Consider the following 15,900-nt stretch of genomic DNA (forward strand, 5'->3'; position numbering starts at 1 on the left):
TTTTGAAAATATAGCTTTTGCAGATTTATTCAAAGCCATTTAAACATCAACAGGAGTTTCTGGAACTATGGGGAGATTCACCACCATCTTTAAAATGCTGAATAGGGAATATATTCAGCAGAAGCACACGATAATCAACAGCTTACAGAAAACACTTTATTTTTGCTTTTCCTTTAATTTTTCATTTGCTCTTATCATACTCTTAGTTTTGGTATCACCACTACACGTGTAAAGCTGCACATGGAGTCAGTTTGATGGAGGGTTTAGTCATCAGGACGCTGAACTTACATTGGGGCCAGGGGGTCCAACTCGGCCGGCAGCCCCCGGGAAACCAGTGGCACCCTAACAGAGATGGGCGCATTTAGACAGAGTCACAAATAAAATCCTAAAATAATGCTTCCTGCACATGTTATTATGAGACAAGAGTAAAATAATTTAAAAGTGAGACTCTTTGGTATAGATAAAAATCACTTACAGGAGGTCCCTGAGCACCACGAGCACCTTTAGGTCCAGAAACACCCGTGGGACCCTGAAATGAACATATTCTGTGTTACACTCTGACATTTGTTGTATTTTATAGTAGCTCGTTTCTGTCAGCTAGTTTCTTATTCTGCCTTATGTAGCACAATCACCACCAACAGTTGCTGTCACTTTGTAAACTCCACCATGCATGTTTAAAAGAGAGGTAGAAATGAATGTTTTGCTGATTTGTGCATACATAACAGTTTCTCTTCTTGTAGGAAAAACTGTCACTCAGTGCCTGTCGTACTGTTATATAAAGCTTTTGATTAATAAGAAAAACTGGGATACAAACATCCAGTGTTTTTGTGCAACCTTATTTTGGGTTTAGAAAACATATTTATAGTGAAATAATACATGTAGTGACACTTACAGCGGGTCCAGGGGCTCCAGATGGTCCTTGGGGTCCAGGAGCACCAGCGTCTCCCTTCTGTCCAGGTTCTCCCTGCTCTCCCTTGGTTCCAGGCTGACCGTCAGCACCCTGAAAGCAAAAGACAGAAACAGCTGTTGATATACATCAAAGGAAAAAAAGTGAAAGGACTATGTCTGTTAGGATGCCTGGGTCGTCGACCCAGGGTTTTTGAGTTTTTGATATTATTTATACTTCCTAGTTTTTGGTTTCTTTGAGTTCCGTCTTATGGCTTATGTCTCTGTCGTCTTTAGTTGCTCTGTCTCCCCTATCACCTGCATCCCCTTGTCTAGTTCGCGTCTATGTGTATCTTAAGTTCCTATATCCCCGTGTTCAGTCAGTGTTTGTGTCTGCCCTGTTCCCACGTCTCTGTTCCCTTTGTAGTGCCTGCATGTGAGTCTGTGTCTTTGTTCAGTCTGTGTTATGTGTTTCCTGTTTTACTTTGAAGGTCTCTGTCTTTTCTCAGTGTGTTCAGTTTATGCTTCTTTGGTCTCATCAGTTCTGATTTGCCCCAGCTGTGTTTCCCTCCTGTTACCCATTCCCTGATTGCTCCCTATGTGTATTTAAGCCCTGTGTTTCTCTGTGTCCGTGTCGCGATCTACAGTTTTCCTAGCTGTGTGTTCTGTCATTCCTCCTGGTGTAAGTTTATTTTGATTTTTTTTCCAGTTATGTTATATTTGAGTTTAACATTAAAGTTGTTTTGAGTTCACATCTGTCTCCGGAGTCTGCACCTTGGGTCCTATTCCTGCCTGCACACAGCCACACCTAACAATGTCTTAATAATCAAATACTTTCAAAGGTCTTTCACAATTACCTAAAAGAATTGTTTAAAGGCTCATTTTACACATGGAGTTCTGTTTACCTGCTAACACTGCATGTAACATGTAACCTGTGTGGATCCATTATCATATATTAAATGGTTTGTTAAATTATCGGTTAACAGATCTAACTAAAAAATATAAGAACTAAGATAAGATGACATATCTTCACTTGTCTTTTGTGTCGCTGCAATACCAAACTGCTTAAGTACCCCATTTATGATGAAGTACATCAAATTATGCGCAAATCTGTTTTTAAATCCCAATCAAGTCAGGCCATTGAGTTTATGACTCTCGTCTACAAGTGCTACTGGTGCAGCATTTAGCCTCGTTGTGCCCACAGCGTCTGTGTTACATACACTTTAAAGTGGACCTATTATATATATATATATATATATATATATATATATATATATATATATATATATATATATATATTTTTTTTTTTTTTCTTTCACAGCTCTCAGTTTAAAACATGACCAAAGGTTCAAATGATGCAGTCAGTGAATAGTAATGCCCAAAAGCTCAGGCATTAATCTGCTCTAAATACTCAATTTCATGCACTTTTTTTCTCTTTTGAAGATGTGGGTCATGTAGGCATGTAGCTCTGTGTGGAACTACATAAGCCCCACCTGCATTTCAAATCTTCTGTCTTACTGGGACAGCCAATTAGAAGAAAGCTAGCTTAAAGGAAGGAGAGCTGTGGCTTTAGACCAGCGGTCCCCAACCTTTTTTGCGCCATGGACCGGTTTATGTCCGACAATATTTTCACAGACCAGCCTTTAAGGTGTTGCGTATAAATACAGTAAAACAGTACCGGTACCAAAAAAAAGGAAGATTTATTCATAATACACGTGAAAAGACCCAGATAAACCGAGGTAATGTTGTCCTCGGGTCAAAAATGGTCCCTGGGTGAATGGCAAACAAGTATATGGGAATCCCGAGGACAACACAAGGGTTTTAACGATACATACAAAAAAATAACACTTAAAACCGATAAAAACCCTGAAAACCATACATTTCACATGCGAGCCTGAACTCTCACGACCCGGTACCAAACAACTCACGGACCAGTACCGGTCCGTGGCCTGGGGGTTGGGGACCGCTGTTTTAGAAGATCAACTGAACTTGAGCTGCATTGAGAAAGGATAAAATAACAGCTGCTCTAGGAGAGTCCAAGAATACAAATACAGAGCTGGGGTAGGACATGAGATATAATTACACAACAATTTCAAAACTTTTAATTGCAGCTCCTAATGTACTGTGATAGTCGGTGTGCTCTGAAACAAATAGCATTTAGATACCTTGTAATGTTATTCATCCTGACAGAAAATCAATAATTAATCATTGTGTAAGGTAGAGAAAAAACAACCTGTTTAGAGATAAATTGTGCTGCCACAAATATATTGATGAAATCCATTTGGAGGGATGCAGCTTATTAAAAAACATCTATTTTATGTCCATCGTGAGTCTTTGGCAATAACTAAATGGATGTTTGACAAAAAGACACTAATTTCCCTCCACAGATATTACACCGAGGAAACAAGACATGTGTCAAGATAAAGAAAATAATAATTCACCGAGGCCTAAAACTGACGTAAAGGCAGTTAGACGTCCAAGTGTTTCTAGATATGAGCGGTAGAAAAGCCCCGCCATGTAGATGCAGTTATTTTTTTACTTGCAGTTAAATAAGCAAGTTGAACCACTTTAAAGTAAAATTATACTTCTATTACTTTGCTAACAAGTCGAAACATAAATCACTCAGGAGTCTGCAGTAAGATTAGTTCATGGTGATGGCTTTCTACTTACTGGGGGTCCAGCAAAGCCAGCAGGTCCAGGAGGTCCAGTCTCACCCCTGTCACCCTGAAAGATGAAGACACAGAGGCATTAAAAACTCAGGTGTTAGGCCAACTGAGAGAAATGGCGGATCTGTTGAGACCAATGTTTTAAAAATAGTTGCTCCAATACTTCAAAATGCCTGGCTCTAAAGGAAAACTGAAAAGCTTAAGTATAAATATAAGAATAAAGAAAGATGATGATAATTCAGGCTGAGGTGCTGAACTGTGACACCATAAACCAGGTGAACGAGATCTATAAGAGCATGCATGCTGCCTAAAAGCCTTAATATAATATACTAATATATGATGATTTGACCTAGTCACTGTGCATGCACCAAATTCCTAATCTGATATGTTTTCTTTACTAAAACAATAAACTGTGACACTCACAGGAGCACCGCGGACACCAGGAGCTCCAGAAGGACCAGCAGGACCAGATTCACCCTGCGAGAAAATACAGGAAGAACATCAGCAACATCATACAGAAGGTTAACTTTACATTATAGAAACCTACTTAAATAAAGACTTGTGCAGAACAAGACATTACATCATTTAGATCAAATAAAATAAAAGTAAAAACGCCTCACCTTCTCACCATTGGGACCAGCAGGACCAGGGGGACCAATGGGACCAGTGAGACCCTGAAACATGAAACAAAAAAGTATAGTTAGTATAAAGACTTGGAGAGGTTTGTAGTGTGAGAACAGAGACTTCACACTTTGCTTTAAAATGAGCAGCGGGAATAACAAAACACTTTTATTCTAAAGAACAAAAGAATGAATATTTTAGATTTCAGATTACATTTAAAGTATAATATGCTGTAAATAAGAGATTCACATGTGCAGATAGATATGTATGCAACATTTTATTTCCAGGAAATAAATGAAAGTCGTTCTATCTGTATTTAGCAGAAGCTACTGTCATTCACGAAAACCCAAATGAATGACAGTCACTCACTCTGGCACCATCTTTGCCTGGAGCACCTTCGGGTCCTTTCTCTCCAAGGTCTCCCTGTGGGGATAAAGAACTGAATTAAAGTCTGTCGTGTGACAAGAAAATATGCATAAATTTATACTCAAGTAGGGAAAATTCCACAAATTGAGTGTTTATGCATTCAGTTTGCTAACACTTGTTTCCCATCATGGCTTACTCTGTCTCCTTTGGGTCCGGGAATACCAGCACCTCCTCTCTCTCCAGGCATACCCTGCAGGCCAGGGGGTCCCTGAGCCCCTGCAGTACCTGCAGGTCCAATCGCTCCCTATTATTAATCAAAAATATAATGAGATGACAGGTTTGGGTTCAAAGACAGGAGACATTTCAACTGTTTACTTTCTCTAAGCACCTGCTACACATGCACAAAGATGTTTTATACCTCCTGATTCAGTCAAGGTCTTTAAAAAAGACTTGCAAAAAGGCTTGTGATGATGTTCTGTCACATTTCAGAAAGATTCTGCTTGGGCTTTGTTTAATAACCCACAATATGAGTCAGAAACACAAACACGGTGCCGTCTCAGAGTGAGAGAACATCTGCTCATTCAACAAAAGAGGCCGATGCTCATCTTTGTCCCTGCCTGTTGTCTTCAAGGTTAACAGATGACTGAGAGAATAAAAGAGAAAATAATCCTGCCAACTTCTTTTTCTTCTTGCTACAGAAGAATGTTAAAAAAAAGCCTAACTCTCTAATGAGTCGGTCACTTTTAATTTAAACATAAAGACATCTTAATTTCAGGTGTTTTGCTGTGATGGTGGGTTTACCTTTAATTCTGTTATTAAAAGGACAAAGGGCGTTTTATCATAAAGGCACGAATCTCTATTTCACACATCAAAGCTGAAACAATTGAAAGCAAATGCAGACTTTGATTGTTTTTTTAAAAAGTACTCCTATAGGCTCACTCTGAGTCAAAACTTCAGCTGTGCTGCGGTGCTTTATCGTGCAGCCTATAAATCAGACACACGCAGCATTTCTTCTGCCTATCATTAAGCCATGACCACAGGGCTAACACAAGCACAACACTGGCTGTGAATACTATAGAATAATACTCTAACTCAAAGAGGCCGACAAACGATCCCTCTTATAAAACAAATCGTTTTCAGAGACTTGCTTTTCTACAGAGTGTTGGTTCATCCCTTCTTCATCGTCACCACCATCACACTCACAGTCTATAATCCTCATCCTCTAACCACTTATGTCTGGGGATGAAAACTTATGAACTGGGATTAAAATCCGACCAGATAACAATCCCAAAGTGGGAATTGCAGCCTCTCTGAGCTCTTCCTCTGCTCACAGTGCCATTGTGACAAATCACTGCAGTGGCTGGAAATTGCTGACAGATGGCAAGTGAGTGTATAGCCTGACTGGAGACACACTGAGCCATCAGCTGCAGTGAATGTAGGAAATATTTTATTTTGTTTTAAAGTATTATAAATTTATGAAATAACATGAATGCAGAAAACGGAAATAAAGCAAACGTCCAGACCTGAACTGCTGACTGACGCTCAATTCTAGTTACTGATGGCTCTTCAACCACTAATCCTCAACTTTTGACAAAACTGTGTTTGCTTGTGACTCATATCTACAAAGCAATTATTCACAAGAACCCAAAGGAAGAAAGTTTAAAAGTAAAGGAGAGCTTATTAAAAATATGTTTTCTTCTGTTTTCCACTCTTTGAATTACATCAGAGATCTACTATTTTAGTCAGTAAAAAAAAACCTAAGGATGCTGAACTTAAATTGTCTCAGGAATTAGAATTTTTTAGCCTCTAGGGGAAAATAGGCTTTTACTCAGTCTAGGAAACACTGAAAGTTTAGCTTTGGAAGCAAAGAAAAAGCTTATTAAGGTTAGAAACCTGGTGGCCAAATGTAACTCTGTTGATTTAGCATTAGCTCAACAGTACAACCTGCACAGGAGCAACCTTACACCAACATTTATCAGGCACATGTGTTATTAAAAAGACAAATGCAAACATTAGATCATGAAGGAAAAAGCTGTTCTGTCTCAACAAAAGAAAGAAAAATGCTCTGCTTCAGTCCAGCCACACCGTAGAGACCTCAGTTACAGTCGGTGTGAGGTTCAGTCGATATCCTGAAGCACACACGTGAGCAAACGATGGTGTTTAATGACTTCTGCAGAATAACATCGTTAAATATTTAACCCTCATCTATTATTTTGCAACAAAACCACTCCATCAGATTTTTGAGTCTTTTGATTTCCCCCCCGCAGACACTGTAAGCATGTCCCTCACGGTTACGGTGTCTGCAGACATGACTTTGTTATCGAACTCTGAATGTCCAAACACAGGGATTAAAAAATGTTTAGATATTGTGCTATATATCTTTGGAATGGATTATGTTTCTCTGTGAGGAAAAATATGAATCTGAATGAACTGTACATAATTTAAGTTTAACAAAATGAACTGCATTGCATCTCAGTCTTTACTACACTATATTTATCTAAAGCAGCTGACAGCCTGCACAGGGAGCGCAGGCAGGATGGAGTGGATGAAGACGAGTGTCTGGGGTGATTTGTGACAGCAGGATCGTAAAGAGAGTGAAAGGGAAGGTTTAAAAGATGGCAGTGAGACGGGTATGATGTGTGGTTTGGAGATGGTGGTGCTGACAAAAAGACAGGAGGCTGAGCTGAAGATGTTAAATTTTCATCGGGAGTGACCAGGATGGACAAGATTTTACAATGTGTATTTTAACTTTGGTTTATTGATTTTAGGTGATGGTTAGATAGCATGTACATTTTTACCTAGCATGGCTCCTGTCATGCAATACTTCCAAATGTTCTACCAGGGAAAGGAAGGTTTGTGCTCTCTTTTTAATCCTCCTTATACTTTGTATCTGTAATTCTGTTGTACATTCTTGTATAATGACAACAAAGTATCTTATATTTACTGGAATAAAATAAAAGCTATAAATGAACCAGTTTAGATTATGACCTGTAGTCTGGGACCTGATAGGCACTTAAGTTGATTCGTTTTTTTTTCTTTTTTTAAAGAAAATGCAATGCGATTCAAAACTGGAAAACTGAGCAGAGGTTTTATTGTCATATACTGTCACATACTAACTAGACTGCTCAGTGCAGCAGAGTGAGGAATGATGCTGCCCGCTTTCTCTAATTTTAGGCTGAAAACACCAAATATACGCTAAAATGCTGAGTACACACAGCTTAACTCGCAAACACTCGAGCTAATTATTATTCAATTATACGCTCAGACTGCTCTGTTTCTGCTGCCTGTGATAAGAATATTGAAAATCTCACTGTGTTTCGCAGTGGGTTGGGTGAACCTCAGGGAGCAACATTTAATCAGTTAAAAAAACATGCTTGTTATTGGCTGCTGGACTCACCTTGGGTCCGTCAGTTCCAGGAGTTCCAGGCAGACCTCTGGGTCCCTGCAGACCCTGAGGGCCAGCGGCTCCTCTCTCGCCGGGAAAACCACGTTCTCCCTGAACAGTAGCACAGTGACAATCAGCGGCATGTATGTTAATCAGCAGCCTACAGTATAATGAAATTATGTTAAGATCGTGAACTTACTCTAGGTCCAGTGGCACCAGCAAGTCCAGCCTCTCCAGGAACACCCTTGAATGGTGAAAAGAAAGAGAAGCTAAAAGACCTGCAAGACTATCGCTGTTGAGATACTTAGTTATGCTTTATACTCATAGCACTAACCAAACTAAATTAAAGCCAAAAAGCAAATATTAAGTGTAATTATATATTTTTAAGAGTTTAGAAATCTGGTAGATGACATCTTAAGTCTTAAGACTTTTGCAGTCACTGATAACGTTGGAAAAAAGCAGCAGCGCTTAAACTGTTTAATTACCTGTGTAATTAATCTGAATCATGACCTTGGAGTAAGTACATAAATTCCTATCTTATACTCTATCTTTGTATACTTTTTTTAATCTTTGTCTTATTTGTCTTATTTGATCATGAAAGTGCACAAACCTGATCTCCAGGCTTTCCTCCCTCACCAGGTGGACCAGGAGGGCCAGGAAGACCCTGTGTGCAGGAGAGAAGAAGCATTAACACTGAATGCAGCGAAGATCCAAGTCTGCACCCCCCTACGCTTCAGATGGTGTTATTGTTGCATGAACGTGTCTTCAGGCCTGCAGTGCTGACAGGAGTTACATATCACTTCCTGTGGACTGAATTATGGCTGTCACGTATGACTCCATCTTCCTGTCAGTATGTGTCTCTGTCACCGGAAACTTGGGAAAGATCAGGTGATTTGTGGCTGAATAACAACATCTTCTTTTTTTCATGTTGAAACATTTTAATTTACTGCATTGCCATGGAAACACAGTTCAGGGAAAACTCATAAGCTAAATCGTTAGAACATCAATAAGGAGCTTGGGAAATTGTTAATATGCTCGGAAAAGATCTCTGCTGCTAAAAGGTGGCGCTATGACTGGAACTCAGTAATGACATGTACAAGTGAAAGAGCCGCAGTTTGATCCTGTGAGGGGATACAACTTCCTCTGGGGCTGCATCACAAAGGTCATCTGGTAAAGAAACATATCTGCCAACCTGTTAAATATGCAGAGCCACCTGCTGCAGCCATCCTTTCTGAATAAGGGAGCATATGGAGGAATGTGTGAGACCACGCCTCTTAATCTGTGAATTCAGGTGTTTTCAGTCCTGTTGCCACATGTGTATAAAATCAGGCACCTGGCCAGCAGACTGCTTTTACAAGAACGAATGGGCTGCTCTACAGAGCTCATCATATTCCAGCATGGTACTTGAACAGGTTGCCACTCGCAACAAGTCAGCTCGTGAAATTTCTGCCACTGTAGATATTCCACAATTCGCTTTAGTGGCTCACCATGTAAAGTCACAGAGCGGGTTTGCGAAGAGTCAGCAGAGCATCGTGTGTAAAAGTCACCAGCTCTGCTGACTCACTGACTGCAGAGATCTAAGACTCCTCTGGCATTAACATCAGCACATGAAGTGTGTGCCGGGAGCTTCGTGGTATTGATTTCCAAAACAACAGTTTCCTGTAGCTGTAACGTGCAGGTGGCCCAGTATCAAACACTGAAAAGGAACATTTGAGCTGGCAGAACAACAGTTTCCTTATTGTCACCTATAACTAAAATTTGTTGCACTGCTGCAGCAGGACCTAATGTCAAGTCACAGTTTTGAACACTTTGGATTATAAATGTCTTTAGATTTTGCAAGATTAAGTAAAATTGCTGCACAGGATACATGTGCCCAGCAAGTTTGGCACATCTAGGTGAAACCATACGTGTGAGCCATTCTGCAACACTCATACCCAACATATGACTCGGTGACAGACGTGCCCAGTTTCAGAGTTTTTGAGCCCCTTTAGCTGCAGTTTTCTAGCTAAATAGTAGACATAACCTAATCTTACCGGGCAAATGTTTCCTGAATGCTCACAACACGTAATTCATGTAATTAACATACATGTTAAATATGTGTCATTCCATTAAAATATACTTTAAAGGAATGATACATATATTTCTCTGTTGCACCATAAACAACTGTGATCATAGAAAAAATAAGTGGTTCCCAATTCTGGCACTGCTCAGCAGAAGAAAAGCAATAAACTGAAGTTTCTATGTATAACTGCACAATATAAAAGTAGTGATACAACTGCTCATATATGCTCACAGGTGTTATAGCAAAGCGTTAAGTATGCAGACTCACCTGGAAGCCAGAGGGACCAGGCTGTCCTTGCTCTCCTCTTTCTCCAGCAGGACCCTAAAAGTCATGATTACAGTCACTTTACAATTCATTAAAATTGTGCAATTTCACGTCTGGCTGACAGTTAAAATGGTGGGAAAATTCTGCAAAACCTTCCACTTCTTAGTAAACATTATAAAAATAAAATATTTATCATATACAAAATGTTCTCTAGTTCAAAAAGGTTTGTTTAGTTTGCTGAAACATAATCTTCAAAAGAAGTTGAAAGTCTGTAAGTCAGTGATGGTGTGACGTGATGTACAGACAATTTGGTCAAGGACTTTTTTTTCCAGACAGAGCTACGATAGAAGCAGTCTGGGAAATGGAGATAACAAAGACTGCTTCTAAGTGCAAACGTAGAAAAGGGATAAGATAATATCAGTGTTGAAGGTATATAAAGTGGCATGGGAGCGATAGAGATACGTACAGCAGGGCCAGGGGGTCCAGCTGAGCCAGTTTCTCCATCTTTGCCGGGCAGACCCTGGGGAGACGAAGAAAGAGAGAGCCAGAGGAGGATGGGGTGGGAGGTGGAGGAGGAGGTTTGACAGATATCAGCACTAAAGCCAAAGGTGATGCTCTTAACTGGGCAGACATCTGACAGATATATAACTGAGGCTTCTCGTGCTGAAGCTGGACTCTGTGAAACTGTGTACTTGAAAAATGAAGCTAATCAAAAGTTTATAGTTTCTGACAATAACAAATATTTGGCTCTAAAAAGAGACTTTACTTTAGCATAACATGTTTATGTTTTTATGCACGTGATTAATTAATGCTTCATAAAAACACAGCAGTCAATCTGAGGAGCGTTAGTTTCAAAACATAAAATGGAAACACGATGAACGTACTCTCAGACCAGGAGCTCCAGCCAGTCCTTTCTCACCAGACTTGCCAGGTTCACCCTTAGAAAAGCAGAAATAAAATCCAGTGGTTAGTGAAAATGCTACTGCTGATCCCTTTGCACCTATTGTGAGAACAAAGGTGGATACAGGTGATGATGCTCATCAAATTATATAAAATTACTCAGCAGCACTCCACATGTTGCTGAACAGGTACTGTGCAGTTTTGAATCATGCATTTATGTTTTAGAAAGGACAAATAAAACACATTGCAACACACTGTAAAATATTACTCCCTTATAGAAGGTACTTTTTTTTCTTTTTACTTACAGTTGCTCCCTTTGGTCCAGGGAATCCCATGACTCCAGGCTGTCCTCGGGCTCCCTGTGGACCAGGAGGTCCTGGACGACCATCCTCACCAGGCGCTCCCTGAGTAAAGTCAAGCCAAACGGTAAATAACTGCCATATGTTTCTCTAACAAAATTAAAAATGTGACTACAAAATCTAATTAATATACAGCAAAATTTATGACACACTGTGTATAATCCCTCAGTAATGTTACATCCATTCATTTAGTAATCCAACCAAAAAATGTAGCTGTTTGTTGCACATTTAGCCAAATATCATAATATTACAAATCTGAAATCATTATGCAGAAATGTATGTTGTATATCAAATAAATGTGAGTTGCACTATTTCAAATCCATTTATTTTTTAGGTGTTTAAATTAATTAGTGAGGCTTCAGTGAGTGGTGCAGCTTACAGAGTTTACGGCTCCACCGTCACTACTAACAAAGTGTATAAACATAAGGATTGAATGTTATCCTTAAAAACAGGAGACTGTGTGGCAAACGGAGCCCAAAGTGAAAGAGAAAAAACACAGCCCCCTGAATTCAGCGAGAACGTGGAAGAAAGCTACAGTATAAGGCTGGCGGATAATGGGCGGATAAATTTCCCACAATTCAATTTGATGAAACCACTCATGAGTCATTATGTGATCAGAGCACATTCGGTAAAATTACAAGTCTCTCCCTGGTTGTTTCACATGTGATATTAAAAATAACACACAGCTTTTAATACAGCAAGCGGATGCACAGCGTGTAGTTATTTCTCTTAATTTACAAGTAAACAACAACGACTAATTAATGTCTGTTACAACAAGAAACGTGTACATGAACATACAGAAGGTCCAACTTTGCCTTGAGGCCCAGCATCACCGGGGCGTCCAGTCAGACCCTGTCAGAGAAAGGAAGGAGAATTACTGGCTAAATCTGGATGAGTCATCGGGCATCTCTTTGCAGACATATGCTAAAGAAAGGTGGGATTACAGAACATATGGCACCATGTGAGACTGATTTTACACCTCTGACTAGCCCCCTGTGCAGGAAGCAGCACCTGCTGATGGAAATGACTAAGAACGGAAACATGAATGAGAGCACATTGCTCACAGGCTTCATTAACTCTGTTTTCTAATTTCATTTTGGTGACTGCACATAAACAATCTACTGCTGCAGCTGAAATTAAATATTTGAGAGGAAGAGGAAGTACAACTTCTCTATCTATCTATCTATCTATCTATCTATCTATCTATCTATCTATAAACATGTTCTTCTGAACACTTTTGAGATTTGTGGAAATTTAAAGCACATTTCTGCAGATCACCAGCATCTATGCGTAATAACGCGCTGTAGAGGAAGCACTTACTCTGGCACCGGGCAGACCGGGCTCTCCAGGGCGGCCGGGGTCACCGCTGGCACCTTTGGGACCGCTGGCTCCTGAGGGTCCACGCTCACCGGGGGCTCCCTGTATTATGAGGAAGAGTGTAAAGTCAAACACAGAGGACGGGAAACATCTCAAAGTTCAGTGGAGATGTGTTTCTCTTTTAGTAGGATGAACAAATTTCATTGACCTGCAGGAGATGAGAAGATTAAATTCAGACAGATTAATTGTGATATAAATGAAACTGTCCGTGGAAAGATAATATTTACAGTTTTTCTCAGTCGCTTTGGTGCGTTTCTCAGATCAGAATTGAAATTCTCATAACTATTAGTTCAACCTCCACAACACTCAGTCATTTGTGCACATCATAGTAGCAATTTCTCCTCTCTCTGAACAAACTGCAAATGATTTTGGACATGAATCAGTTGCTTCCATACATTTCCCTGCTGCTTTCTGACATTTCCATTTGCTTATGTCATGTCAGTCAAAAGTAATCATACCTATGGATGCTGAATAGTCATTCCCAATAAAACTAATAGTCATACATCCATTGCTTGAGTCATCACACACAAAATTGTTGAACTAGTTATCACATGCCAAATATTGGCCATCTGTCAAGCAAATCCTATACCTTTCTGTATCATTTTTCCTGGAAATGTCTCCGAAATTGAACAATTGATCTCGGGTGAATTACAGCTGTCACTCATGAGGAGGCGTGTGAAAGTTTAGTTGTAACCAATGACAAACAACTTGTTCACTGTCAATTATGGATGAATCCTGTGAATCCCCAATTGGCAAGCATATATAAACTGCGCAGGGGCTAGTGTGTACCATTTCTACACTTCTGTGACACAAAATGGAAGGTCAGCACCGTGGAAGAGGGGTGAGGATGCGGGGAGGAAGGGGAAGAGGGAGAAGAGGCAGATATAGGCGGATTCCTAATGAAATAAGGGCTACAATTGTGGACCATGTTGTCAATCACGGCCTCACCATGGAGGAGGCTGGTCGAAGGGTGCAACCCAATATTGGAAGAACTACTGTCAGTTCAATCATTCAAACATTCCGTAGGAAAAACAGGTATGTAAACAGTAATACACTGTACTGTACTGTGCCATCTCAGACACATCACATGTTACTGTACTGTATTTGCAATTTCACAAAAAGTTCACTCTGCACCACATAGGATTGTAAGACAACCTCGCGGAGGCGGAAGAGGGCCCCTTTTTACCCCACAGCAAGAAGAAGCCATTTGTGCAATGGTCATTGCAAACAATGCAATAAAGCTGAGAGACATACAAAGCGCTGTCATAGAGAATTACACGGTATTTGGCAATATTGAATCTGTTTCAATTTCAACAATTGACAGAGTACTCAAGAAAAATGAAATCCACATGAGCAAATGGCCCTGCTAGCAGCCATGGATGCAGCATGTGACGACATCACAGCAGGGTCCTGCAGAGGATGGATTTGCCACTCCAGGAGATACTTTCCTCGCTGCATTGCGAGGGATAACATCTGTTGTGATGTAGATGAAAATATGTGGCCAGACAGACAGGAACGTCTGGATGTGCCAGAATGATTTACTGTACTGTTACATGTGCTGTTTATTGTTCACATTAGTGCACAGCTCTACCAAATGGGTGATTTTATGTTTACATGTATTCTACAGTGCACAAGTGACTGTAGCATATTTTTCTTTTGCACAATTCTGTAGGATTACAAACACTTCTACACAATGGAAATGTGAAACGTACGTATTCAGTGTCTCAGTTACTCCCAAGACTCCCATAACATCTACAGTGACTTTACTGCACATTTCAGATGGCTGTACAGGTAGGCCATAGTGCTGTCGTCAGCATTTTCAGGTGTCACCAATTGTTTTTGCAATGGGAAACACTGAAATTATAAACTGTCATAGTGGAAACATGACAATGCCATTTGACTATCTTGTTCATAAAGATGGTGTCAAGACTTTTCATTTTGATGGCACTGACAGTTTCATTGACATGGATACTTGCTTTTGAGGTGTGGATAATCAATTCTGTGCATGTGACGTGCTTTTGCAGGCTATCCACTAGGTTTTGCAGTTTGCACTAATTGTTTTGGGAAATGCACTAACTGCTGTGCAAATGTTAATGGTGTTCTGAGAAACGCACCAAAGCGACTGAGAAAAACTGTAATGAGATGTTGGCTTTGGTGATTTGGGACATGTAGGTCAGTGTGCGTGATGGGTTTGTGAGCTATGCTGCCATCTTGTGGGAGGCTGCGTGCATCGCTGCTGCCTCCTAAAGTGTGCAGGATGAAGTCAAAGGGAAACAAGTGTGCTGACAAATGGCACTTTTTTTTTTACTCTTCAAGGAAAATAACATTTTTATTATGACCTTCAATAATTTGTGAATTCAGAGTGAACCCCAAAGACGTGCCTCATTAAGCGCATCGTTTTAAAATCTGCCAGCTGATTTGTGCAATTTAACTTGATTTAAAAAATGTTATGAGTTAATGAGGGGAAAAATGATTTCTCAGAGAAGTCATCACGGAGACCAGAGTCAATTTACGCTCAATAAAATGCTTTGTGGAAATCAGGTCAGCTGCTTTTTTCATATACATCGTGTTTTACCTTTTACAGTGTAGTCAAATATGTGCAGATTATTTATCTTTTCTGACAAAAATATATTTTGGAATTTTAAAGGATTTATACATTCATGAAAAACAAACAGCTAAACTGAGAAATAATCCTGTTCTTTAGAACTTTTACAACAGTTTCAGCAGTTTCAGCTTTCACAACCAAGAAAGTAAAATATAGATATGAATATCTCAGTTACACAGTTTTCAAGGTTTTCTGATGGCTTCTAGTCTACGTTTGAAGTACTATTATTTCAAAGTATGCTGAACTATTTTTGCTTAATTGGTCTTCTGAAGCGTAAGTTCGCCAATTATTAACAAGCTTATATCATCACCATCAGACTGGAAATGCTTTTATCGCTCAGTGAAGTAAATATTACTCCCTCCATGCTGCATGTCAAAATTCTCTACACTACCTACACTAAAATAATAATG

The 15,900-nt window shown here is 39.8% G+C and overlaps 1 protein-coding gene across 2 annotated transcripts in view; it reads right to left on the minus strand.

Annotated features, from left to right (window-relative positions):
* col2a1b (collagen, type II, alpha 1b) overlaps positions 1 to 15,900 on the minus strand; it is a 48,461-nt gene that overhangs the window by 11,252 nt on the left and 21,309 nt on the right. For both annotated transcript variants that reach the window (XM_080891279.1, XM_080891278.1), the window contains 17 exons: positions 12,829 to 12,927; positions 12,307 to 12,360; positions 11,455 to 11,553; positions 11,134 to 11,187; positions 10,716 to 10,769; positions 10,253 to 10,306; positions 8,534 to 8,587; positions 8,123 to 8,167; positions 7,936 to 8,034; positions 4,735 to 4,842; positions 4,542 to 4,595; positions 4,172 to 4,225; positions 3,975 to 4,028; positions 3,556 to 3,609; positions 893 to 1,000; positions 476 to 529; positions 289 to 342 (listed from right to left, as the gene is read on the minus strand). In XM_080891279.1, coding sequence (XP_080747405.1) covers positions 289 to 342; positions 476 to 529; positions 893 to 1,000; positions 3,556 to 3,609; positions 3,975 to 4,028; positions 4,172 to 4,225; positions 4,542 to 4,595; positions 4,735 to 4,842; positions 7,936 to 8,034; positions 8,123 to 8,167; positions 8,534 to 8,587; positions 10,253 to 10,306; positions 10,716 to 10,769; positions 11,134 to 11,187; positions 11,455 to 11,553; positions 12,307 to 12,360; positions 12,829 to 12,927 — 1,152 coding nt within the window. The remainder of the gene's footprint in view (positions 1 to 288; positions 343 to 475; positions 530 to 892; positions 1,001 to 3,555; positions 3,610 to 3,974; positions 4,029 to 4,171; positions 4,226 to 4,541; positions 4,596 to 4,734; positions 4,843 to 7,935; positions 8,035 to 8,122; positions 8,168 to 8,533; positions 8,588 to 10,252; positions 10,307 to 10,715; positions 10,770 to 11,133; positions 11,188 to 11,454; positions 11,554 to 12,306; positions 12,361 to 12,828; positions 12,928 to 15,900) is intronic.

The sequence above is a fragment of the Rhamphochromis sp. 'chilingali' genome, assembly GCF_963969265.1.
Source record: "Rhamphochromis sp. 'chilingali' genome assembly, chromosome: 9".
Lineage (NCBI taxonomy): Eukaryota > Metazoa > Chordata > Actinopteri > Cichliformes > Cichlidae > Rhamphochromis > Rhamphochromis sp. 'chilingali'.